This window comes from Podarcis bocagei (genome assembly GCF_964188305.1).
Source record: "Podarcis bocagei genome assembly, chromosome: 7".
Taxonomy (NCBI): Eukaryota; Metazoa; Chordata; class Lepidosauria; order Squamata; family Lacertidae; genus Podarcis; species Podarcis bocagei.
The window spans coordinates 82749827-82776777 of NC_138132.1; the positions used below are offsets into that span (position 1 = coordinate 82749827).

At 46.8% G+C, this 26951-nt stretch overlaps 1 protein-coding gene across 1 annotated transcript; it reads left to right on the forward strand.

Moving 5' to 3' along the window:
* Positions 1–3436: 3436 nt before the first annotated feature.
* AGTRAP (angiotensin II receptor associated protein) lies at positions 3437–26894 on the forward strand. Its single transcript, XM_081203288.1, has 5 exons — positions 3437–3594; positions 17858–17892; positions 18362–18473; positions 19855–20053; positions 26050–26894. Exons 1-5 carry the CDS (start codon positions 3568–3570, stop codon positions 26160–26162), a joined length of 486 nt encoding a protein of 161 aa, XP_081059414.1. The 5' UTR covers positions 3437–3567; the 3' UTR covers positions 26163–26894.
* The last annotated feature ends 57 nt before the right edge of the window (positions 26895–26951 follow it).

Genomic DNA, 26951 nt, shown 5'->3' on the forward strand with positions numbered 1-26951 from the left:
TTGCAGCAAATCACAGTTAGCATGAACTATCGTTTGCAAAACCAACTTCAGACCACAGGTGGTTGAAGACATCTGAAGGCAGCCCTGTTTAGGGAAGTTTTTAGTGTCTGATGTTTTATTGTATTTTTAATATTCTGTTAGGAGCAGCCCAGAGTGGCTGGGGAAACCCAGCCGGATGGGTGGGGTAGAAGTAATAAATGATGGTGATGATGACTGGCAGGCAGGCAGGCAAGGGCACTCTGGGATTTCAGGCAAGAGTCTCTCCCAGCCATTCCTGGAGTCTGAACTCAGGACCATCTTCATGAAAAACAGACACTCTACCGCTCCTAGGAAGCTGCTTTGTAACAGGAAAGAGCTTAGTAGAGCCTGCACTGACTGGCAGCAGCTCTCCAGGGTTTCAGGCAGGGGACACGGCCAATCCTTGCTGGAGATACTGGGGAATGAAGCTGGGAGCCTGGGCGGGCAAAGGAGACGCTCTGCCACGGACCGGCGACCTCTCCTTCCGCAAAGGACTCCTGGTGCAAACCCCTTTTTGTAACACTCTGACCCTTATCTTTCCTGCAGGGATTCTCACTGTCCTGCTTTATCACTCCTGCAGAAGAAAACTGGGTGCGAAAACTGCAAGGCCGCAAAGAAATGATACCCAGGGCACAAACAGATTAAAATCGCTACATTGCTTCGGTTGGCATTGGGGGGGGGGGGGAATTTTGCTAGCCTCGGAAAGTGGGGTTTAGGATGAGCCACAGCCGAGGTTCTCTGTACACGCTCTATTTCCCCCCATAAACCCCTTTGGAGGGGCGCGGGTGGCGCTGGGGGTTAAACCAGAGCCTAGGACTTGCCGATCAGAAGGTTGGCGGTTCGAATCCCTGCGACGGGGTGAGCTCCCGTTGCTCGGTCCCTGCTCCTGCCAACCTAGCAGTTCGAAAGCACGTCAAAGTGCAAGTAGATAAATAGGGGAAGGCAAATGGTGTTTCTGTGCGCTGCTCTGGTTCACCAGAAGCGGCTTAGTCATGCTGGCCACATGACCTGTACGCCGGCTCCCTCGGCCAATAAAGCGAGATGAGCTCGCAACCCCAGAGTTGGCCACAACTGGACCTATTGATCAGGGGTCCCTTTACCTTTACCTTAAACCCCTTTGGGTTTTAGTCCCTGGGGGAGGGGGGTTACTCTGCATATGCTCAGTGGAACACAGACCTTAAAAGTCTTCTAAAAGGTCAAAAAAGCCTTTTGTTCAAGGCGTAGGTGGGATGGCGCTCTGCCCATGGTCAGAGACACCTCACAGCTAGAGGCACCAATAATTGTTGCATTCTTTTGGGCGGCAGAAGGCGACCACATCAATGAATTCCGTGGAGACATCACTCCGCCCTCACAAAGGCAGGAAATAATTCAGATTTGAGAGTTTGGTTTTATAAACTGGGGTTTTTGTGTGTGTTTCTCAGGGTGCCGGCCCTGAAATCCTAACTTGGAGGAAGAGGGAAATGCTCTCTGTACATGCTCAGAGAGGCCCCTTCGCATCCAGGGCCAGATTTGGGTTTGATGAGGCCCTAAGCTACTGAAGGTAATGGGGCCCTTTATAAGAAAGTAAAAATATTAATATAATTATAATATTTATATATAGTATTATAGCAGCACGTGGGGGTAACAGGGAACTGTACTAGTAAATAATAATATAGGCATGCTGCATGTTGCCATGCAGAATGTAGGCACCCTATATATAGAAATGAGGAAAGCAGTGATATTTTAGGGAGCAGGCTAGCAAGCGGGGCCCATTACGTACATCATAGGAGCCTACACAATACAAAACAAAACACTGTTGCTGTATATAGGTTTTATTTTATTTGTTTTTTACCTTATATTTTGGAAATGTACATCCAGTTTTTTTCCTTTGTGCTTTTTTGGGCAGGGGCCCAAAAGAGTGGGGCCCTAAGCTATAGCTTGTTTAGCTTATACAGTGGTACCTCGGGTTACAGACGCTTCAGGTTACAGACTTTGCTAATCCTGAAATACAGTGGTAACTCGGGTTAAGAACTTAATTCCTTCTGGAGATCTGTTCTTAACCTGAAACTGTTCTTAACCTGAAGCACCACTTTAGTTATTGGGGCCTCCTGCTGCCGCTGTAACCTGAACTGTCTGTAACCTGAAGCGTCTGTAACCCGAGGTACCACTGTAGTACCTTGGGTTAAGAACTTTGCTTCAGGATGAGAACAGAAATCGTGCTGCTGCAGCAGGAGGCCCCATTAGCTAAAGTGGTGCTTCAGGTTAAGAACAGTTTCAGGTTAAGAACAGACCTCCAGAACGAATTATGTTCTTAACCCGGGGTTGTTGTTGTTGTTTAGTCGTTTAGTCGTGTCCGACACTTCATGACCCCCTGGACCAGAGCACGCCAGGCACTCCTGTCTTCCACTGCCTCCCGCAGTTTGGTCAAACTCATGCTGGTAGCTTCGAGAACACTGTCCAACCATCTCGTCCTCTGTCCTCCCCTTCTCCTTGTGCCCTCCATCTTTCCCAACATCAGAGTCTTTTCCAGGGAGTTTTCTCTTCTCATGATGTGGCCAAAGTATTGGAGCCTCAGCTTCAGGATCTGTCCTTCCAGTGAGCACTCAGGGCTGATTTCCTTAAGAATGGAGAGGTTTGATATTCTTGCAGTCTATGGGACTCTCAAGAGTCTCCTCCAGCACCATAATTCAAAAGCATCAATTCTTCAGCGATCAACCTTCTTTATGGTCCAGCTCTCACTTCCATACATCACTACTGGGAAAACCATAGCTTTAACTATCCGGACCTTTGTTGGCAAGGTGATGTCTCTGCTTTTTAAGATGCTGTCTAGGTTTGTCATTGCTTTTCTCCCAAGAAGCAGGCGTCTTTTAATTTCATGACTGCTGCCACCATCTGCAGTGATCATGGAGCCCAAGAAAGTGAAATCTTTCACTGCCTCCATTTCTTCCCCTTCTATTTGCCAGGAGGTGATGGGCCCAGTGGCCATGATCTTCGTTTTTTTGATGTTGAGCTTCAGACCATATTTTGCGCTCTCCTCTTTCACCCTCATTAAAAGGTTCGTCCCTTAATTCCACCTCACTTTCTGCCATCAAGGTTGTGTCATCTGCATATCTGAGCTTGTTGATATTTCTTCCGGGGATCTTAATTCCGCTTTGGGATTAATCTAGCCCAGCCTTTCGCATGATGAATTCTGCATCTAAGTTAAATAAGCAGGGAGACAATATACAGCCTTGTTGGCAAGGTACCACTGTACTAAATCCGGCACTGTCGCATACCACGAGGTGGCTTTGCTCTGAGCCAGAGAGCGGCGGTGGCCAAAAGGGGCGCCACTCCGGAGCGGCTCCGGTTCCTGGAGCTGGCCGGGCTTTGGCGCTGCCCTGTTGCCGAAGGAGGAGCCTCTCCCTCCCTCCCTCTCCGCCTGGAGGGAGTCACGGGTCCTCGGCAGAGCTGGACGGGGCGGAGCCCGGCCGGGAAGGGAAAAACGGAAGGCGAGGAAGTGATGCCAAGTGGAATTTGGGAGCCAGAAGCGGCGCGGCGCGAACGCTGCGCTGGGGCGGCTGGCGGGGCGTCATGGAAGTGCCCGCGGTGAACCTGAAGGTAGGCGCAGGAGAGGAAAGCGAGCGGGGTAGGAGGAGGTGCGAGGCGCGATGGCGCAAGGGGCTTTCCCTTGGCAGAGGGGCTCGTGCGCAAGGGAGGGCGCAAGGCCTGGTACCTGGGTGCAGTTGGCAACTGAGTAGGAGGCAGGTGTGTCCGGGGGCGCAAGAGAAAGGACTGGGGGGCTGGGGGGGGAGGCAGTGGGTGTGTCAGAGATGGGCTGGTGTCCAGGTACGAGGCTGGGGGGTGCACTGCTTGCTTGCATTTCTATCCCACCTTTTGAGCCATGGAGCGCAAGGTGGTTGGCATGGTTTCATCAGTTCATCCCCACAACAAGCCTGCGAGGTAGGCCTAGGTTGAGAGTAAGTGACTGGCCCAACGTCACCCAGTGAACTTCATGGCCAACTTGTCATTCGAACCCTGGACCGAGACTGACATTCTAACTCCTGCACCACGCTGCCCTGCAGACCGGGCGTGTGAGCCCGAGAACACGGTTTTAGTAAGTTGGCAATGCTAGTAAGGAGAAGCATCCGGGGCAACTTGTATATTTGGCAGCCTGGGAAATTTCCTAGAGGAGTTGATGTTTAGGACGCATATTCTTTGTTACGGGCAATGGTTTGTAAAACACGCATTGAACCTCTTCTTCTACAGTGGTACCTCGGGTTACATACGCTTCAGTTTACAGACTCTGGTAACCCAGAAATAGTGCTTCAGGTTAAGAACTTTGCTTCAGGATGAGAACAGAAATCGTGCTCCAGAGGCGTGGCGGCAGCAGGAGGCTCCATTAGCTAAAGTGGTGCTTCAGGTTAAGAACAGTTTCAGGTTAAGAACGGACCTCCGGAACGAATTAAGTACTTAACTGTACCACTGTATTCTATTGCTTGTGAAAGATAAGTAAGCGAGGAATAGCTGGTGCATTTTTGGGAGGGGGAGGGTGTGACTTGGATTGAGAGCAGGGATCGTTCCCTGCTTTTCCATTGCATCCGGGTTTTGGGTCCTGAATGTGCATCCATGTGCAATGTTTGTGCACTGGCTCTCTAAACACGAAGTCCATAATAATAATAATAATCATCATCTATTTGTACCCCGCCCATCTGACTGGGTTGCCTCAGCTGCTCTGGGCAGCTCCATGACTCTTGTTCCCCTTTGAATTTTTCTCTGCCCCTACACCCGGGCTGATGTACTCGGACAGCTTTATAGCATCAAAGAGTGGTAGAGTGCGAAGGGAACCCCAAGGGTCATCTAGTCCAACCCCCTGCAATGTAGGAATCTTAGCTGAAGAATCCCTGACAGAAGGCCATCCAACCTCTGCTTCAAAACCTCCAAGGAAGGAGAGTCCACTACCACCTTCCAAGGGAGTCCCTTCCACTTTCAAACAGCTCTCACCACCAGAAAGTTCTTCCAGATATTTAGTTGGGATTGCCTTGCCTGCCATTTGAATCCATCGGTTCACGTCCTAGCCTCTGGAGCAGCAGAAAATGAGCTTCCTCCACTGTCCATGTGACAACCGTTCAGATATTTCAGCCTCCCCCAAGGAACTGCTCCCCACCCCGACACCCCATGTGATGCAAAACACTGTCCTCCAATATGTCGAAATCCACACTAGGCCATGACCCACAAAATTCCTGTTAGTGGCAGTTTTTATTGCTGTCTCTGGCCTAGATTGTCATCTCTAGGGGAAACCAAAACCTGCAATGCTTGTGGTTAAGTTTGGAGGTCGTCACATGATGATCTGATCACGTTTAAGGTTCTGTTCTTAGTTTGGGCTAACATATATACATACATCATTTTATTTGTATGTCGCCTTTCCATAGTTCAAACCATGCTGAAGGCGGCTTACAGCATGAAAAAATACATCATTAAAGACATAACAGAAGTAAAGGTAAAGGGACCCCTGACCATTAGCTCCAGTCATGGCTGATTCTGGGGTTGCGGCGCTCATCTCGCTTTATTAGCCAAGGGAGCTGGAGTACAGTTTCCGGGTCATGTGACCAGCATGACTAAGCTGCTTCTGGCGAACCAGAGCAGCGCACGGAAACGCCGTTTTCCTTTATCTACTTGCACTTTGATGTGCTTTCGAACTACTAGGTTCGCAGGAGCAGGGACTGAGCAATGGGAGCTCACCCCGTCGCGGGGATTCGAACCACCGACCTTCTGATCGGCAAGTCCTAGGCTCTGTGGTTTAACCCACAGCGCCACCCGTGTCCCATAACAGAAGTAGTCATAAACAATAAACGTAAAAAATACACAACGGAATTGAACAATTTCCACATAAATCATAATAAGATCTAAAACAAAGAGACAAAAAATTAATACAAATAACAGCAACAAACTGCCCCCAAGCAATACCCCAGCCGAAGAGTCTGTTCAGCAGCCTCAGTTTTTGCAGCTGGAGTCAGTCAGGGGCCCGGTCTCGCAGGGCAGGTGGGAAAAGGCCTGCAAGGTTCTAACGCTGCCTTGTTTTTGCTTTATTTCCCTGGGTTTTTGTAGATACTGAGTACATCCTCGAAATAACGAAGTAAAAATCTTTCTAGTAAAAGCAGCACATCCTCCAATTCCATTCGCATTCATATTTTCATTCACATTCAATATGTTTTTGCAACAATATCAAAAATTATCCTGCTTCTGTCCTTTTGCCTGGTATCTCAAATGATATCTGGTATCTAAAATGGTATCTATCTAACGGTAGACTGGAACTATAAACCCCACCCTGTTGTGGTTTGCACTTCCAGAGATACAAACAAGAGTGTCTCTCCAGAGTGGTGCATGCTCTGGTTATCTCCCGCTTGGAATACTGCAGTGCACTCTACGGGGGGCTACCTTTGAAGGTGACCAGGAAACTGCAATTAATCCAGAATGCAGCAGCAAGACTGGTGACTGGGAGCGGCTGCCGAGACCACATAACACCGGTCTTGAAAGAACTACACTGGCTCCCAGTACGTTTCCAAGCACAATTCAAAGTGTTGGTGCTGACCTTGAAAGCCCTAAACGGCCTCGGTCCAGTATCCCTGAAGGAGCGTCTCCACCCCCATCGTCCTACCCAGACACTGAGGTCCAACTCCGAGGGCCTTCTGGTGGTTCCCTCGTTGTGAGAGGCCAAGTTAAAGGGAACCAGGCAGAGGGCCTTCTTGGTGGTGGTGCCCGCCCTGTGGAACGTCCCCCATCAGATGTCAAGGAAATGAACAACTATCTGACTTTTAGAAGACATCTGAAGGCAGCCCTGTTTAAGGAAGTTTTTAATGTCTGATGTTTTATTGTATTTTTAGTATTTTGTTGGAAGCCACCCAGAGTGGTTGGGGAAACCCAGCCGGATGGGCAGGGTATAAATAATAAATTATTATTATTATTATATTATAAACAAACAATTGTTTACAGGCACCAGTTAGCTCTCCTCTTCTGTCTGCTTGGCTCTGCCAGTTCTAAGGTGCAGTGGCCTTACGAGGCAGAGCAGCCGCTGCAAAAACTACCCCCCCTGTACACGATTGGGTTGCAGCAAACCACAGTTAGCATGAACTAGGGTTTGCAAAACCAACTTCAGACCACAGGTGGTTGTTCTGGTGTAACAGCTAATTGTAGGCTTGGGTTGAGCAGTTTGTACATTATGCTATATTGGGGGCGGGCAACCTTCCTCGAGGGCCACTTGCAATGATGGATGGGCAGTTGAGGGCCGCATGCCAGGGGTAGAGGCTGTGGCTGGTGATTGTAGCGCGCTCTCATATGCAAGGGCACACAGAAAGTACCACTTGGGCCCCCGGGGGGCTGCTCGGACCCCCCCCCCGAGGGCCACATGCCAGGTCTGTGTTGCTGACATGTGTGCTGTACCATCATTTAAATTTCCAAACCGTAGTTTGGTGTGATATAAGAAGCTGAAGTTGTCAGGCATGAGTTTGAATGCTGTCTTAATTTGCTGCAGACTTGATATTTGGCTTTGAGTAGCTTCCGAGCCTGGTTTTTTCTTTCTGTCAAATGGAGGTGACGGTGGCCTACCTTGCAGGGTCATGCTGAAGGTGATCTTATTACACAGCACCAATATCAGATGCGTCCCTAGGCCTCTCAGCGTGCCTGCCTGCTGAGCTGATTTATCTGGTTAGCAAAATGCACATAATGGTAGATGTCCTTTATTAATGCCCCCCCTCTTCCGTAGAAACCTAGCTCATCAGGATGATTTCTGAGCACGGGTCCTCTTCCTTGATGTGTTAGCTTTCTAGCTGCAGGGAGAGTGGGCTTTGTTTCTCCGTGTCTACTGACAAATGTGCAGATAAAGTTTCTAAATGGATAGTGCCTGTTGAAATTTAGAGAGCGAGAGCATGGCCCTTAACTTGGGGAGGGCATTGTGAGACGGAATTTAAAACTGCTTTGTATTTTGGCAGCCTTGCAAATCAAAGGTTCTGTGCTATGATCGGTTTGGTTAATTATTAAAACGTAAGTGCTACTAAAAACAGGTTTTCTTTCCCTCTCTCCCCAACCCCCCCCCACATGTCTAAGCAGAGTTTGCTTATATATCTCCCCCTTTTATGGGGGGGATCCCCAAGAGAGTAGGGTTGGTTTGATTTTCTTACATGGCGAATCCTAAAATCCCTGCAGCATTGTTTTTAGGAGATTTTGAGAGAAGCAAGAAAGCTGTGCCTGAAACTTCCAAAGTCTGCTTCTGAAGAGGCGACCCTTTTTGCATGAATCATGGGATTGAAACTAGGTTGTCGAGGATGGAGCTTGTGCACCCTTAATAGTTGTTTCCTCCTGCCATTAAAGGTGCAGTGGCCCTGTAATATGTACTCAGAAGTAAATTCGGTGGGGCTTGCTCCCAGATAAGTGAGTGCTATGTACAACTGCAGCCTTAAACTTCAGATTACAGTGGTACCTTGGGTTACATACGCTTCAGGTTACAGACTGAAGAAATAGTGCTTCAGGTTAAGAACTTTGGTTCAGGATGAGAACAGAAATCGTGGTCCGGTGGCGTGGCAGCAGCAGGAGGCCCCATTAGCTAAAGTAGTGCTTTAGGTTAAGAACAGTTTCAGGTTAAGAACAGACCTCTGGAATGAATTAAGTACTTAACCCGAGGTACCACTGAATTTTCCCTTGATGAGTTGTCGGGACTGACAATGAGCAAAGTGGACAAGTATTTTCAGAGGTGCTTGCTAGCGTTGTGCCCCTGTCTCCAGGAAACAAAGCTGAACTGATGGAGCCTCCTTCTTCAGGGACAGTATACCTCTGAATTAGCAGTTGCTTCAGGAAAAAAGCAAAACAGGAGCTTTTATCTCCGTGCCCCGTTTATGATTTTGGGCTGACAACTGGAAGCTGGTCTACAGGGCTTTTTGGCTCGGTCCAACACGGGAATTCTTAACTTATCTTTTATGTAAATCCATGCCTGCCCCCTACATTCTTCTAGGGCTGCCAGCAAACTCCCAAGCAGCTGGTTTTTTTCTGTCTCAAGGCTAGATAAAATGGGTTACTGTATATTTTCTTTGGGGAACTCTCTCTCTCTCTCTCTCTCTCTCTCTCTCTCTCTCTCTCTCTCTGTGTGTGTGTGTGTGTCCAATGTTAAATAAGCAAGGACGGGTTAGCAACCTGAGGCCCATGAACCGGAAGCAGCCCACAGAGGTCATTTGACCAGCCCAGGAGCCACCCCCGAACCAAGTTGCCCAGTCTGGCGCTGCGCTAAACTGCCGCAGCGTGGCATGGGGACTTGTTTTCGCGGTGCCGAAAATCGCATGTGTGCAGACGCTGAAAATCGTGGGCGTGCTCTCTCTCTCTCTTGATCTGGCCCACGGAGGGATCTCCGTGGGTCCAATCCGGCCCAGTCAAGACAAACCTTGCTGACCCCTAAGCAAGGACTTACTGATAACAGAAGACTGAGAGACCAGTTACCCACCTAGTCCAGCATCCTGTTCTCCAGCAATTGGTATTCAGAAATTTCAGAAGATTTACAGTACCGACGTTGGAGGCTAAGGTTGCCACCTGTCCCTGGAAAGACGGGGTCGCCCTGTTTTGGGACAAAAGTCCGCCACACTACATGGAGATGGCGGAAATGACTGGCAGAATCCGAGACCAGGGAGAAGAGTTGGTGGAAGAAGAATGGAGGAAATTTAAAACTTATTTGCAGAAATATTGTAAAATTTTTGAATGTTGAGGACATTGAAATGAATTGCAGGGGTTCTAGCAACAAGGTAAAATGTAAGATTGGATTAATAATAGATAGACTAATAGGACATGAATTTGCTGAATTAACTTTTAAAAGGGATACAAAAATGGGAGACGTGAGGAAGTCAGGAAAATAAGTTAACTAAAGAGGAGAAATTAAGAAGGAGGGAATTTTTGTCTTTTTTTAATGTGTTTTTTCCCTTTCTTTTTTGTGCTTAATGTTTGTATTTCTGTTTTTTATAACTTTGTATCTTCTTCGTTTTCCCCCTTTTTTTTGAACTCTTTTATTGTCAAAACCTAATAAAATATTATATATAAAAAAAACAAAAACAAAAGTCCGCCACTGTTTGGCCCTCTCCACCGCCCTGACCTGAACTGACCTCTCCTCCTCCCTCTGCGCTTGAGTCTCTTCCGATGCCAGCATGGGCGAGAGGCTGGAGCTGCAGTGCAAGTCAGCCGTGGGAACCGGCCGTCTACCTCTGGCCCCTGCCCATCCTCGTGAGTCAAGGGGGAAAGCGGGGCCAGGGTGGTGAGGGAGGCAGGAAAGTGGAACATTTGGTATTATGAGTGTGTTTTTGCCCCCCAATCCCCACCCTCTGATCCATCCTGTATTTTGCCTGACCAAAGGTGGCAGCCCTAGGAGGCAGAGAGTAAACATCAGGACCAGTAGCCATCAATAGCTGTCTCCTGGGCTTGCCTATTGAAGGTCAGTGGTTCGAATCCCCACGGCGGGGTGCTCTGTCTCAGCTTCTGCCAACCTAGCAGTTTGAAAGCACACCGGTGCAAGTAGATAAATAGGTACCACTGTGGCAAGAAGGTTAACGGCATTTCTGTGCGCTCTGGCTTCCATCACGGTGTCCTGTTGCGCCAGAAGTGGTTTAGTCCTCTGGCCACATGACCCGGAAAGCTGTCTGTGGACAAACGCCGGCTCCCTCAGCCTGAAAGCGAGATGAGCGCCGCAACCCCATGGTTGCCTTTGATTGGATGTAATCATCCAGGGGTCCTTTACCTTTTTTACCTTTACCATGAATTTGTCTAATCCTCTTTTAAAGCAGTCCTTTTAAAGCTGTCACTGCCTCCTGTGGGAGTGAGTTCCGTAGATTAATTCTGTGCCGTGCAGATAAGGCCTTTCTGTTATCTGCCCTGAGTCTTCCAACATTCAGCTTCAGCGGATGGTCCCAAGTTCTAGTATTATGAGAGGGAACCAAGTTTTTCTTTAACATGTCACTATCCTCACATTTGTTTATTTACAGCATTTCCAGCCAGAAATGCTTCCAGCGTGGCTTGCATACAATCAGTTAAGACAAGGCAGGCTACATATAGAAATAAAGAAACAAACAAACGGCATAAGAGGAAACAGGGATAGGGAGGGAAGAGGAGGAAATCAAACTTGGGCACTTATTAAATAGTTGTTCTTCTTTCGTTCGTCTTTATTACATTTGTATACTGCCGTTCATCCAAAGATCCCAGGACAGTTCCCAATATAAAAATACAAAATGGAAACACAGAATACATAATAAACAAAATCAAAATCAATAACTCCCCTCCCACAGACACATAGAAAAGGCCAGATAAACATTTTCGCCTGGCACCTAAAGAGATGTAATGAAGGCACCAGGTGAGCCTTCCACAAATGGGGGCCACTGCAGAAAAGGCCCCGTTCTCGTGTTGCCACCCTCAGGACCTCTCGCAGAGGAAGAAGGGCCTCAGATGATGATCACAGGGTCCAGGTCAGTTTATATGGGGAGAGGCGGCCCTTGAGGTATTGTGGTCCTGAGCTGTTTAAGGCTTTATAAGTCAAAACACTTTGAACTGGACCCAGAAACTTATTGGCAGCCAGTGCAGTCAGGCCCCGACTGGCATTATGTGCTCAAACCATCTTGCCCGGTGAGCAACTTGGCTGCCGAAATCTGCACCAGCTGATACTTCCAAACCATCTTCAGAGGCTGCCTCACATATAACATGTTACAGTAATCTAATTTAGAGGTTACCAGAGCATAGACAACAGAAGTTAGGCTATCCTTGTCCTGACCACTTGGCACATTTTTGAGAGTTAGTGGTGGTGTCCTTTCTTGAATTTCACAACAATCACCTAGGCAAAAGAGAACAAGGAAATGGCAGCGACTGAGCAAACAGAGAACCAAAAAGAGAACAGATGTTTCAGGTTGGATTCCTTTTACATGATGGCCAGTGATTACTTCACTATTTCCTGAGCTGGGAAGAAAACGTCATTCATCCACTTCTCTCTGTGTGTCCTCTCTGATGTCGTCGTGCTCCACAGATTTGCCCAATCATGACCAGTCACTGGTCTTGTCATTCTGGGGTTTTCTTAAAAATGAAACTAAAAGTGTAATCCAGATTGTTTTGCAAACCTGCCTTTTTAAGAGCTCCCCTAAAGAATGCAAAACATACCTGCTGGTGCATAACTCATGAAAGTAGTAACTTTCCTCAAACGCTGGTTTTTATTTTATTTTATTGTTCCTTGGGTGCAGTGTGAAATACCTGTTCTTTTAGATTCATGGTACTGCATCAAGGTCCTGAAGTTCTACTGGTCAGCTTCATTTGCTGGTCTCACTAGGGTGAGAAGTGGCAAGTAGGTGTTTATTTATTTACAAAAATATTTCTGTACCACCCCCTAACAAAATATTAGAACAGCTTGCAGCAGTATCAGTGTGTTTTTAAAGCATTACGAGAAGCACAAAACAACCATTAAAATGACTTGCTACTCACTATTTTTTTAAAAGAAAAATTCACAGGGCTGCTGTCATTAAAAAAAGTTTTTCAAGAGACACCTGAAAATCAAAAGTGAGGATGGTCCCTAGCTAGCTGCTATTGGCTTAGCTGCTGTGATGTCAGAGAGAGACAAGGCAGCTCCTGGGAGATCATAAGAGTCTTAGCTCTGGAGATTTTTATGGGTCTGTTTTCTTTGGTCTGCGGCCAATAATGAATAAAACAGAGTCCTTGAAAGTTGATCTCCATTTTTTGGCATCTCATCAGTGCCCCCCCCCCCCCCCCGCAGCCTTGAGGGAGAGGTTGTGTGGGGCACTTTGTGCTTATGGATCAATTTGCAAATAGGCTGTCAAAATCCTACTCTGTGAGTTTTGGGGAGGGGAAAAAAATCAAGAAGGCCTTGAGGAATTCTAAAACTCCCAGCTATTCCTGACTCCTTGCGAACCATCATCCTTGGCTGTTGTGAGAGTTTCTTTCCCTCCCCTCGCACCAAAAAACACCCCCCAGACCGGCAAGCAATTATGCATCAAAGGTTATAAAATGTTTACCAGGTTCCTGCAGGCAGAGACCACCACTCCCTTCCAGTTTTTCATTCTGTAAGCCATAAGGGGGCAATTAATTTTGTCAAAAGTCCAGCTGTGTTTGCAGAGGGTCTCTGTGTTAATCATGTGGTGGTCTCGAGGGCATTTACAGAGCTTGGGGAGGAGCAAATTTTTTTAATTAGCTGAGGTTCTTTTTAATGAATGTTGCATATTGAGTGGATGGCTGCGGGGGGGGGGGGCAGATTTTTAATTAGCCAAGTCTTTTTTAATGATTGTTGCATATTGGCTAAACACCCCCGTCCCCAGAAGCGTTGCTGCTTAATGTAATTGGACATTTTTTAAAAAGCTGTCAGCTTAGACGTTGAATATATTAAACGCTGTTGGCTTCAATGATTAATATACAAAATTATATTTTCCCTGTTTGCTTAGGGCTTCTTAAAGAGAATTACCGTAGTGATAATGGCATTGCGACATGTTACTGGTTCAGGAAATTGACAAATCTCCAGTGGCATTTCACTTGCCTTTGTATATATCTTATATATGTGCTCTGTTGTTGTTTTTCCATACTTTGACAGATGATGTTTTACTCCACTTTTCAATCAAGATTGGCTCTCGCCGAATCTTACACTGGACCAGAAACTTTCAAGGATTTTATTATTTGCATGTATATTATTTTAATATGCCAAGACATTGGGCTGTATCCAATTTAGGTGGATATAACTAAGCTCTACTCAAAAGTAGACCCATTGAAGTTAATCAACCTAAGTAAGACTAACGTGGGAGACAACCGAATATCTTAAGCATGTGGTGGTAGAGGCTTAATAGGGAGGGAAGGGTCCTTCTCACATGCTCAGAGGCACTTCTAAGAATATTAAGGATTATTTTGCTGGACGGCACCAAAAATCAAGCATCCTGTTTTGTGACTGCAGCTAACCAAATGCCTCTGAAGAGCTCACAAATGGGGGGTGGCCTATGCCCATAACATCTGGCATTCAGAGGTATACTGCACCTGTCAATGGAGGTTTTGTTGGGCTCATAACTGGTAAAAGATTTGTTTATCTATTATTACATTTTATTTATGTGTCCGTTAAAACATGTTAAATGTTATTGCATCCAGACACATGGATGCTGACATGTTTCAATCCTTTTCAATTATTTGTAGCTGCTTTTCATTGTCTTTACCTGTTTCTTTATTGATGGTTTTAATATGTCTTTGTAACCTGCTTAGAGGTTTTGCTGCGCCATCAAGTGCCGTATATAAATTTTGTTCAATGAAAGAAACAAATTTAATGAATTTCTATCCCACTGTTCCTTCAAGGAGCTCAGGAAAGGCATGTGTGGTTTTCTCCACCTGCTCCCCTCCTTATTTTATAAAGGAGCGTCTCCACCCCCATCGTTCTACCCGGACACTGAGGTCCAGCACCGAGGGCCTTCTGGCAGTTCCCTCACTGTGAGAAGCCAAGTTACAGGGAACCAGACAGAGGGCCTTCTCGGTAGTGGCGCCTTCCCTGTGGAACACCCTCCCACCAGATGTCAAAGAGAACAACAACTACCAGGCTTTTAGAAGACATCTGAAGGCAGCCCTGTTTCGGGAAGCTTTTAATGTTTGATGTATTATAGTATTTTAATATTCTTTTGGAAGCCGCCCAGAGTGGCTGGGGAAGCCCAGCCAGATGGGCGGGGTATAAATAAATTATTAATTATTATTATTATTATTATTAAGCTCACAACAACCCTGTGAGGTTGGTTATGCTATGACAGGCAGCAAGCCGCCCAGGATCACTCAGTGAACGTCCTATGGCCAAGTGGGGGATTTGAACCCCAGTCTCCCAGGTCCTAGTCCAGAACTCTTAACCACTACACCAACCCTGGGTCTCTCCATCTGTCCCCCATAAAACAAATTTTAGAAAGCCATTCAAGCTGGTTTAATCAGCTTGGGGGTACTTTTGTGTTGCTTTTGCACCACAGGGGCTGTCCCCCAGGATTGTCTTAAACCCTAGGCTGAATCCTATAGGAAGGAAGCTGTGGAAAACGGATGCTTGGCACAAATTTCTGGACTGGGATGTTTGCCCAATTGTGTCAATAACAACAAATCTACATTCTCTTGTCATCGCAGGTCAGAAAGGACACATTGCTCCTAAAACACAAACACCCTTGTACGTTTTCTGCTTCCGGTTTCTCAATTATTTCTTAGCAATTTTATTTAATGCTGCCTCATACCAGGAAGAAGGAAATGGGTTATGAGTGCATTCGGCGCTGCTTTCAAACATTGCAAAATCACTGAGAAAACAGGTCTTGTTTAGAACTTGCATAGAGCCCCAAATAAAATACAATTAGTTTATTAAAGTGTATGGTAGCTGCTCTTCAGCTGTGGCTCTCAGAGTGGCTGGTTTTCAAACAGCTTATTTCTCAAATGTTTTGGCTCCTGGACACTGCAAACCTGGAAGTGACTGTTCCGGTTTGCGAATGCATTTTGGAAGCTCAATGTCCGGCTGGGCTTCTGCAGCTTTCGATTGGCTGCAGGACCTCCCTGCAGCCAATCAGAAGCCGCGCTTTGGTTTCCGAAAGTTTTGGAAGTCGAACGGACTTCCGGAATGGATTCCGTTCGACTTCCAAGGTACTACTGTAGTTCCTTAAAGCTTTGGCGGGGCATCTGTGGCTCTGCAGGTGTTGCCTCAGATGAAACCTAACTGATGATTGACTACATGGAATTGGCAGAAATGACTGGCAGAATCCGAGACCAGGGAGAAGAGTTGGTGAAAGAAGACTGGAAGAAATTTAAAGACTATTTACAGAAATATTGTAAAATTAATGAATGTTAGAAGGATGTTGGATAGAAACTAAGGGGTTTCCAGCTGTAATGCTTTAGGAGATACGGGGGGAAAAAGGTTTATAAATGGGTAAAAGTTTAATGGTAAGGATTTGCTGAACTAACAAATTGAAGTGGAATACAAAGAAGGGAGGTATGAGGAGGTCTGGGGAAATAAGCGTAAGGAAGATATGTTATGGAGAATTATTTGTTTTTTAACTTTTTATGTTGTATTTGTATTTTGTTTCTTTTTATTTTTTATATTGTTATATTTTAAAAAACTTTAATAAATATCTTGGGGGGGGGGAAACAGATGAAACCCAACCGAAATGCTACCTTCATTTCCTCAAATCCTTCCCTTTAATACCTTCTGGTAGCTCTTTTTTCTCTCTTCACCCCCACTTCCCAGCCACTGCTGAAATTCCCATTGTGATCCCTTATCTGCCTTTGAACCCTGGGAAGGCAGAGGCTCCTTTGGGGTGGGAGGGCTTCTCATGTTCAGGAAATTGGCAAGTTACCTGTTCTGGATGGGGTTGTATTCCCTCTGAAGGAGCAGGGGCATAGCCTGAGGGTACTCCTGAATACATCAGTGTCACTAAAGGCCCAAGTGTGTGGCTAAGTTGCCTTTTACCAGCTTCATCTGGTTCACCAACTACAGCTCTTCCTAGATGGGACAGCCTGTTGGGTTTTCTTAATATTGAGGTGGTCACTGGTGCTACTCAGAGGTGTGTGTTTGTAATTATACCCAGAAACACCTACTGTGATAGTGCCAATACCTGAGATGATGGGGCATCCTGGATTTTCTGCTTTCTGTATTTTGGGAAGAAGATAGAAGGTAGCTGGTCCAGGTTCTGTTGGTGTGTTTGAATGGATCTGTTCTTGGATGTGGAGGGGGGTATCTCTTTAACAATCTTGCTCAGTTCTTTTTTGTATTCCTTTGTGGGGTCTGAGTCCAGTTTTTTGTAAAAGGCAGTACTGGAGAGTTGCCTGTGAGCCTCCTGGATGTAATCAGTTTTGTTCATGATGACAACAGCTCCACCCTTGTCTGCCTCCTGAATTATAATGTCTGGGTTGTTCCTGAGATTGTCTGTGGCTCTCCTTTCAGCATGGTTGAGATTTTGTTGTGAGCGATGGTCTTGTATAACCTGCATGGCAGCACACCTGTGAGCTCTTGACAATACAGCACACCTGAGGTATTTTAACAATTTAACTAATTAGCAGGGGTAGTTTACCTGCTGCACCGAGTGCAGTAATGTGATAGGGTAATTGATTATTTTGAAAACTGTATTTAAGTTGACCAAATGCTTTGTATGGTGCTGGCTGGTGAGTTACAGCTGTTTGATTATTGTTTAAAAATAAAAGATAAGCAAAGATACTGCAGGCAAGTTTTTATTCCATCGCCCTAGTTGCGGTGCAAACTCGGTTGGCGAACATAGCCTGACCACTGTAGTCTCTGCACTGGTGACTTTGGGGCTAGATTACTGCAATGCGCTCTGTGTGGGGCTGCCCTTGGGTCTGGTTCAGAATGCTGCGTCCAGATAGCTGACAGGAGCTTCTCATCAAGAATTTGGGACGCCTTTGTAAAAGCACTGGCTGCCCATCTACTACCAAGCCAGGTTCAAGATTCTTCCAGTAATTTGCAAAGCTCTGAACAACTTAGGTCCACGATAACGCAAGGATCGCCTGAACCCTCACTAAGATCGTCTGCAGGAGTGTCGCTGTTATTCAAGTTGGTGAGGCTCATTTGACAACAATGAGTAACTGAGCCTTTAGTGCTATCGGCCCAGTCCTGTGGAACTCTCTGCCACTAGAGATTCAGCCAGGTGCGCTTATTCCAGGCTGATGTAGGCAATTAAGAGTACTTCCCCCACAATGTTCTACTGATATTAGCTTTTAACTCTTTTGCTCTTAACTTGTTTTTTAACTTTTTATGGTTTTATTTTATACTGCTGTAAACTGTTGCGATAAATTCCTATGGCACAACGCTATCTAGATATTTTGGGAGATTAATAATCAGGCTACATTATTTTCTCCTTTCCACTCGCAGGCTATCATCCTGGTACACTGGCTGTTGACGACATGGTAAGTTAGTAATACCGCGTTTAATTACGATAACCGGTTGATTAATTCATTTGTGGCACACCCTCCCTAGTGAGGGGTGCCTGTCTCCGTCCCTATTAACTTTCAGGAAGAATATGAAAATGTTCCTTGTAACCCAGTTGCATTTGCTGGCTGAAGAATACTGTTGTTGTTTTTAAGTGCTTTTGGAATGATTTAATCCTGCTGTCACTGGCTACTAGCCAGGGTGGCTTTGCTCTGCCTCCACAGTTGGAGGCAGCAATACTTCTGAATACCAGTTGCTGGAAAGGGCAGGAGGCAGGAGCTGCTCTTTTGTTCAAATCCTGATTCTGGGTTTCCTGTTGAGACATCCGGTTGGCCATTGTGTAAACAGGATGCTGGACTAGACGGGCCATTGGCCGGATCCAGCAGGCTCTTCTCACATTCTTTTATTTTCTTTCTTTTGCTCATCATCCTCTTCTGCCCTGGACAGGGGCTGCATGGCATATTGGCTGCCAATTTCCTACCCGTGGGGCAACTTCACCATTCTCGCCCTGGGCGTCTGGGCAGTGGCCCAAAGGGATTCTATTGATGCAATCCTCATGGTAAGTTGTTGTTGCTGTTGTTTAAAAAACTCACCCAAATCACCGTTTTACGAATACATTTGCCTGATGAAAAAGGATTTTGGTGGATTATTTTTTTTTATTTCAAGGTGGTTGTCCCTAGTTTTAACATGCCTATGAGAGGTGGGCTGGTCACCATGGTACAATTAGGACTTGTAACAAAGCCTTGCTGCCTGGCATCTTTTTATTCAGGCTGCCTGCCAGCCAGCCAGCCAGCCAGCTGTACCCTCGTTTCAGGAGACTCCATTCCACTCCTTCCAGTTTCACATCTCCCCCCCCCCCCTTTACAGCAAAAAGGCTCTGGAGGTGCTGCCTGTTCCCAGGTGTCCTGGCAGTGCTTGGAAATGTTGCACAAGGGGATTTTGATACGCGGGTTGTGCTTCTGCAAACCGTTGAACATCTCCATGTCTGCTGATGGCCTTCTTGTGCATGCGTGATTGTTTTTTTTTTGGCACTCAAACGAATGAGCCCGCTATTGGTATACAGTGGTACCTCGGGTTACATACACTTCAGGTTACATACGCTTCAGGTTACAGACTCCGCTAACCCAGAAATAGTACCTTGGGTTAAGAACTTTGCTTCAGGATGAGAACAGAAATCGTGCGGCGGCGCGGCAGCAGCAGCGGGAGGCCCCATTAACTAAAGTGGTGCTTCAGGTTAAGAACAGTTTCAGTTTAAGAACAGACCTCCGGAATGAATTAAGTATGTAACCAGAGGTACCACTGTACACCGGAGATGGGAAACCGGTTGTCCTCTAGTTGTTGTTGAACCACAAACCGTCATCATCCCTGGCTGTTGAACCACGTCAGCTGAGGCTGACGAGAGTGGAACGACATCTGGAGAACTGCAGGTTCCCTGGTTTATAGGCTATATTGGTTGGTCTTCCGTCCCTGAAATAGACCCTTACTTGCCTTTACTGCCCCCGGTGATCTCCCTCACAACAATGCCTTTTGTTCATGGAGAGCTGGACAACCTGTGAACCCTCTGTCTGTGGTTGAACTCCACTTCCCATCATCCTGGACTGTTGACCATGCTGGCTGGGACTCATGGGAGTGGTAGTTCAGAAAGGCAACCATTGCTTGCCTTCACTGCCCCCGGTGACCTCCATCTTTGTTCATGGAGAGTTGGGCAACCTGTGGTCCTCTGTCCATGGTTGAACTCATGCTTTCCATCATCCCTGACGGTCGGCCATGCTGGCTGGGACTGATGGGAGTGGTAGTTCAGAAACGCTTGCCTTCACTGCCCCCATCTGCCTCCATCGCAACCGGAGAGGCCACAGATGATCACCGTCCTTGGCTTTATAGGCTATAGTTGAATGAAGGGAAGGGTGAGCAGTGTCTTGTACCCCTTTCTCTCCTTCCAGTTCCTCACTGGACTTCTGCTGACGATCCTGACGGACATAATCCACTTCAGCCTGTATTACCCTCAGTCGTCTTCGCTGCCTGACACCACCCGCTTCAGCGCCGGCATGGCCATCTTCAGCCTCCTCCTCAAGCCCTTGTCTTGCTTCTTCGCCTACCAGATGTACCGGGAACGTGGAGGAGAGTATGCCTTCAACCTAGGTAGGCGGCCATCGCTCAATCGGCGGCCTGGGTTTTGGTCCTCTGTGGACGGTCCTGGCCTTCATGTTCTCTCCCATGCGGCCCACCATGTTCTTTGGCCCTGCCGATCTTAGCCAAACTACCGCCCCCTTCTTTTTTCTCTCTTGTCAGCTTCCCGTTCATCTTCCTTCTTAAGTCGTGCATCCTTTTCTCCCTCTGTTTGATTTCTTTTCCCTTGCAGACTGGGAGGCTTCGTCGGAGCGATATTCTGCCCAGGATGGTATTGACTCCACTGCTTTATCCCTCATTTGCCATTACTGAAATGCCTTTCTCTTTTGTTTATCAAGTTTTCTTGCCTTTGTATGCATTCCTGCTCATTTGGAGACAAGCGTTAGCCTCCATCTTCCTCCTGGAAGCTTTTTAAAAACACTTTTTAATGAAGGTCAACAAATGTGAGGAGAAAAGGTCTCTGAGAGCAAGATGGCCGACCTTAAGGCAGTAGAGGCCTTTTGACATGAAGAATATATTGGAGAGCAAAATGGCAGCCCATAAGGCAGTAGAGGCCTTTTGACATGAAGAATATCTTGGAGAGCAAAATGGCCGCCCTTAAGGCACTAGAGGTCTGTTGATATGAAGAATTGCTCTGTAAAATAGGCCCTTTGATATGAGGGTGTGTAGCCTTGGCAACAGAAGTGTAAGCACAGGGGTAGCCCATGTGGTGTTTTCTAGATGTTGGACTACAACTCCCATCATCCCTTGACCGCTAGCCATGCTGGCTGGGGCTGATGGGATTTGGGAGTCCAGACATCACCTGCCAGCTACTCCTAGTGTAGAAACTGTTGTGGCTTTTGAGGTTCTTAATTTTTTTTTTTAGACTTCTTTGATTCCCTTTAGCAAGCTACGATTCCAAGAGGGAAGCCATATATCTCTCCGGAATCAGCTTAGGGCCGAGGTTCTTGCAACAATGGCTGTTTTAACTTGCACTGGTTGGATTCAGGTATCCCCCAGCTGCAATGAGAGAATTAAGCTTCAATGATCACAGTATTCAGCGGAGAAGGGAATAAAATCCTGTCAACTTGCTCTGTGCAGCCTTTTTATTTATGTCCTTGTCCCCTGGTGCAAATCCGTGACACCCTCCTTTTCAGAAAGGTGCCCTCCATATCTGTATTCTGCAAAAAAGAAGAATTTATTTAAAACAGATATGGGGTACCTTTAGCTCTTTGGTTTCCTGCTCCTGATTTGTAAGAACATTTTGGGGATCTGTAAAGACTGGTTCACCTTTTATGATGAAATTTCTCTGTGTTTTTTGGGTGTTTTTTTGATGGGGGGACCTTTTGGGACTCAAATAAAGGTGTCGGTCCTATAGACCAGAGCACATTGTCTCTTCAAAGAAGCAAGGAGTGCTGATGGCATCTTATTAGTGCCAATTCATCATTTTCAACCATCATTTTGTTGATAGCAGTGTCCTTTCTGAGCCATATTTGGACCTTTCTGCTTCTGGGTCTGTTTTGCAAACTGCAGAGAATGAGGTCAGTGGGTATATTAGGAGGAGTCTTAACCACGACCGCCTGAAAGAATCATACACACATATATAATATCAAACTAAAGTCATAGGTACACCACAAATTTTAAACACATCCATTGCACACTTGTGAGAGCCATTGTAGTACAGTGGTTATTGTATTATGAATTTTTTTTTAATAAAAACGTTTTTTAAAAAATGAGTTTCATGTTTAAATGAGGGTGGGGAGGTGAACCATGTGTGGCACCTTGAGTTCCTCAGGTAAATGTGGGATATAAATGCAATTAAATAAGCACACAAATTTCCCCGGAGAATCCTGGGAACTTTTTCCCCCCTCACAGAACTATAGTTCCCAGCACCCTTAAACTACAGTTCCCGGGATTCTTTGTGTGAAAGTTATGTGCTTTGAATATATGGTGCAGATCTCTACTTAGTTCTGCTAAGAGGACACACATTCATATTAATGGGCCTAAGTTGTATTCATTAATTTCAGTGGGTCTACTCTGAATTCAACTAGTGTTGGCTACAACCCATCTCATGTAAAAATGAGTTCTTGTATTTGGACAGCGTGCTTTCTATATATATCTCCTGAGGAAGGCTTGGTGGTCCTATGTACATTTACCTGAATGTAAGCTGAACTCAGTGGTGCTTGCTTCTGAACAAAATGCATGGGCTGGCAATTTGTCTACTCACAAACCAGTTCCACTGTAGATAGCTAGAGCAGTGTTTCCCAACCTTTTTTGGGCAACGGCACACCTGTTTAATGAAAAAAAATCTCGCGGCACACCACCATTACAGCCCCGTGACGTCAGCGCGCAGCGTCACGCCGGGAGGGACGCACGAAAGTGAAAGTTTTTAATTTTTTTCCCTCCCCCTTGCCGGGGAACCTCCAAGCTTTGGGGGTGGGGGGGGGGAGGAGGCAGCAGAGCGAGGGACTGAGGGACGGCGGCAGCTGAGGCGGTGGCGGCTGTTGTGGTGGTGGCGGCGATAGCGGGCGGAGGAGGGGGCGGCGGCGGGAGTTGCTGCTGCTGTTGTTGTTGCTGCTGCCCGGACATGCCGGCCTCCTCCTCCTCCGCTGTCTCGCGCTCCTCCCTTTTGCACGCGCTGCCCCGCCGCTCGGCACCACCACCGCGGAGCCGCCCCCGGCTCGACGCGGATCCTCGCCGCCGCCGCCTCTCACCGCCCGACTCGCCCGCCTCCCTCCCACGGCACACCAGCCGACGTCTCGCGGCACACTAGTGTGCCGCGGAACACCGGTTGGGAAACACTGAGCTAGAGAATACTTTATTCGGCTATAAGCCCACCAGGTAAAACCAATCAGTAAATAAAATAGCATTTTACATTCTAAAATATCAACTAAAATATTTCAACGCATAATCTCCTTCACATTACATACAGTCTCTAGGTGCACCATATTGTGGCCTTGAATATAAAGATGGTGGATAGAGTTTACTAGATTTTAATAGTCATGCAGCATTCCATGAAGTCTTTTATATGAAAGAACAGAATTCAGGAATCTTGCAACCTGTAATGTTCTATAAGAGTCAGTGTCCTGGAGTAGATAGGCTAGATGTAATTCAGGTGGTTTAGCAACAGTTTCCAAAATGATTGAACTCGGAATCCTTGATCGGGGAACAATATATAAAGGACAATTAAACAAGATATGATGAAGGGATTCTATTGATTTGTTGTCACATGCGCATAAAACAGAGGTTTTACCGTTAGAAAATCTATTGTTCAGCACATTTGAGGGGAACACATTAAATCTGGCTCTAACAAAAGCGAATCTATGCAACACAACCGATAAGGTAGACAGATATCGAGGTATCTGGGACATAAATGTAATGCCCTGGTTTATCGGGGAACATGTACCACCACCTGTAGTAAGATTTTGTTGCAAGTCAACCTCCTCCAATCTTTGTTTGATGACTTTTTTTTGCTGTAATTAGATTTAAGTTTAGTATATCGGAAGGAGAGATTCCATAAGTCAACAGTTTGGAATGGATTTTTGTTGCTCATGGGCTGGTGAATTCATCTCTCCAAAGGCACAGTTCCACTGTGTTCAGTGGGCCTTACTCCCACTGAATTGCTGAGTTCAGACTCCTCCATCTCTTGCCAAGCAACTCTTTAGTAAAAAATAATAATAATGAATGTCCAAAGTGTGCTTCTGAGAGATTTTACTTTAATGTGAAGCTCTGATGGCTTTGGACTAAGTCACTATCGAGGGCTGAATCCTTTCCCCAACAGTGACCAGATGCGGTACTTTTTTGGGGGGGGAGCTGCATTCAATGCCATTTTGTTTGTCAACAGCACCTGATATCCAGGGATAGATTGCCTCTGAACATGGAGGCTCAACTTTCATTGACCAGAATAACTTATTTTTCTTTGGAATGATTTAAGTCCTAGGAAACATTGTGATATTTTACACATTTAAACAAAGCAACACTTGAATTGAAACCTAACAAAAACAGAAATCTTATTAAAGGCCTACCTAATCCAGTGTCCTGTTGCTATCAATGACTAGAAATCACACGAGTGGGGCATTTGTCTGTAATGGTGTCTCTCCCCCCCCCCCCCATTTCAGGTGTGGTGAACACTTGTCCCTCATGGTTGCTGAACTACACATGAACTACAACTCCCATCATTTCTGCCTGGGGGTTAATGGAGGCTGGAGGGCTACAGATTCTTCCTCAGGCACAAAGACCATCACTTGCCTTTACTTCCCCCTAGCTGCCTCTGTTGTAATTCTATTACTGCCATGTGCCGTTATTGGCCCAGGCCACCTCCGTCACAATTCTGCTCTCTTTTAATGGATGATGAACCCGTAACCCTCCAGATTTTGCTGGATTCCAGCACCATTCTGGCTGATGGGTGCTGGAAGTTCAGCAACATTCAGAAGGTCACAGGGGCCTGCCCCTGTTCTAAAAGCTGGCCTTTAGAGGTAGACTGTCTCTTGTTTAGGAGGCTCAGTTTAGCTTTGGTGGTCAACAGCTCCATCATAGATAGACCCTAGGGACGCGGGTGGCACTGTGGTCTAAACCACTGAGTTTCTTGGGCTTGCTGATCAGAAGGTTGGCGGTTCGAATCCCCGCGACAGGGTGAGCTCCCGTTGCTCTGTCCCAGCTCCTGCCAACCTACCAGTTTGAAAGCACACCAGTGCAAGTAGATAAATAGGTACCGCTGTGGCAGGAAGGCAAACGGCGTTTCTGTGTGCTGTGGCATCCGTCACGGTGTCCTGTTGCGCCAGAAGCGGTTTAGTCATGCTGGCCACATGACCTGGAAAGCTGTCTGCGGACAAATGCCGGCTCCCTCAGCCTGAAGGCGAGATGAGCGCCGCACCCCATAGTCGCCTTTAACTGGACTTAACAGTCAAGGGGGCTTTGACCTTTTATCTTACCATAGGTAGACCCAAGTATTTTTAAAGTCATCTAAGACTGGGCCAATGGAGTCTAGAGTGTTTGCATAAAGAAGGTACCGTAGAGCATGTGCAGAGTGCTTCTCCACCTAGTCGCTCACAGCAACCAAAAGTGCCACCTGAGAGGCAAGGTTTCCTGGACACAAAGCACCTATCCCTCATTTTGGAAATTGATCACTGGCAATGGACAACAAAGTGCAATGGCTAAGGGAACTTGTGACTCTCCAAACATGGTTGGATTGCCAACTCCCATCAGCCAGCATGGCCAATAGGGACAAGGATGGGATTTGTTGTCCATCAACCAGGCTGCCTGGCCATGCATTAAAAAAAAAGGCAGAACTGAGAAGGAAGCAGGGGCAGTAAAGGCAAGTGATGGTCTGGTTCATTGATGGGGAACCTGCAACATTTGAGATGAGATTCCACTTCCCATCAGCCGCAGCTGCCATGCTCAGTGGTCCCTAGGGGTAGTGAAGATAAGTGATGGTCTAGTTCAGAGATTGAGAAACAGTAGCCCTCCAGCCAACGTGGCCAATGGCTAGAGCTGTGATGCAAGGTATAAAAGGTAAAGGGACCCCTGACCATTAGGTCCAGTCGTGACCGACTCTGGGGTTGCAGCACTCATCTCGCTTTATTGGCCGAGGGAGCCGGCGTACAGCTTCCGGGTCATGTGGCCAGCATGACTAAGAGGCTTCTGGCGAACCAGAGCAGTGCACGGAAACACCATTTACCTTCCCGGTATTTATCTACTTGCACTTTGATGTGCTTTCGAACTGCTAGGTTGGCAGGAGCAGGGACCGAGCAACGGGAGCTCACCCCGTCGCGGGGGTTCAAACCGCCGACCTTCTGATCGGCAAGTCCTAGGCTCTGTGGTTTAACCCACAGCGCCACCCGCGTCTCATTGATGCAAGGTATAGGGGGCTGTAAAGGCAAGTGATAGTCTAATTCACAGCTTGGAAACTTACAGCTAGCTCTCCAGCTGCAGCTCATCCCAGCACTTAGATTCTTGCTGGGAACACCTTGAACCCTGGGTGCTGCATCCGAAGACTAAAAGCTGTCGCTTTCCCCTTTCCTTCTGCACAGGTGTCCTCAACGTCGGGCAGGACCGCAGCTCGTACCAGCCCATCGACCACCCGGAGCCGCCGCGCCCCTACCCAGACGTGGCTACCAAGGCCTCCCCACCTCCTCCTTATTGAGGCGTCCCCTGAACTGTCCAAAGAACACTGGGCCCTTTCCTTGCTGCACTGGGGAACAAAACCGTCTTCACCACTTAGCCCCAACCCCACTTCTTCCTCCCCACCAGAGGAAGCGTGGTTTCTAAAAACCAGTCTAGGAGGGGAGGAAAAAAACTTTGCAAACAAAGCAACCTGTGGCTTCTCGTTCGTCCTGAACGACTTGAGGGTTTTGTCATAGTTTCTCCTGCAAATCCAGAGCGCACCTTGGACAACGATGTTTTAAAGTCCGCCCCCCCGATCCCAGAAATGTCATATGTACAACTCTCTGCAATTTCCTTCTGCAATAGCAAAGTTCTCTGTATTTTTTTCCAGCCACATTGATGCTGATCGATTGAGCCTCTCAAGGCTACCCTGGGAAGAGTAGCCCCCCCCCCAATAAAATAGTCCTCCCCTCACTAAAAGACTCAGTAAGAGAGCTGTTAGCTGGAGGATCTGTCTGCTTACAGGAGCCAGCTAATATTATTTCCAAAGAGCAATCCATGCCCTCGCCCGTTGCTGCAACTGTGCCATTTTTCTGCCGATGATTTGCTGCAGGAACGCACCTTCTGATGACTGCTGTAGGTGTGCTGATCGTTTTTCTCTCTCAAAAACACTTTTGTGCCTTAGAGAAAACACACAGCCTTCCTTTCTTCCCATGATCTTTGTATGTATGGTTGTTTTCCTGAAGAAAATTAAAGAACCTTTTTAATAAAACATTCCAGTCTTGAGTTTGATAATGGCGCTGGCTTCTTTCTGCTAGGCTCACTTGTT

What these genes read in the sequence shown, in the direction of transcription:
- AGTRAP (XM_081203288.1), top strand. Translation starts at nt 3,568, where the DNA reads ATGGAAGTGCCCGCGGTGAACCTGAAG. An exon ending in TGCCCGCGGTGAACCTGAAG is followed by an intron (nt 3,595 to 17,857) that starts GTAGGCGCAGGA and finishes TTCCACTCGCAG; the next exon opens with GCTATCATCCTGGTACACTG. An exon ending in CTATTGATGCAATCCTCATG is followed by an intron (nt 18,474 to 19,854) that starts GTAAGTTGTTGT and finishes CTCTCCTTCCAG; the next exon opens with TTCCTCACTGGACTTCTGCT.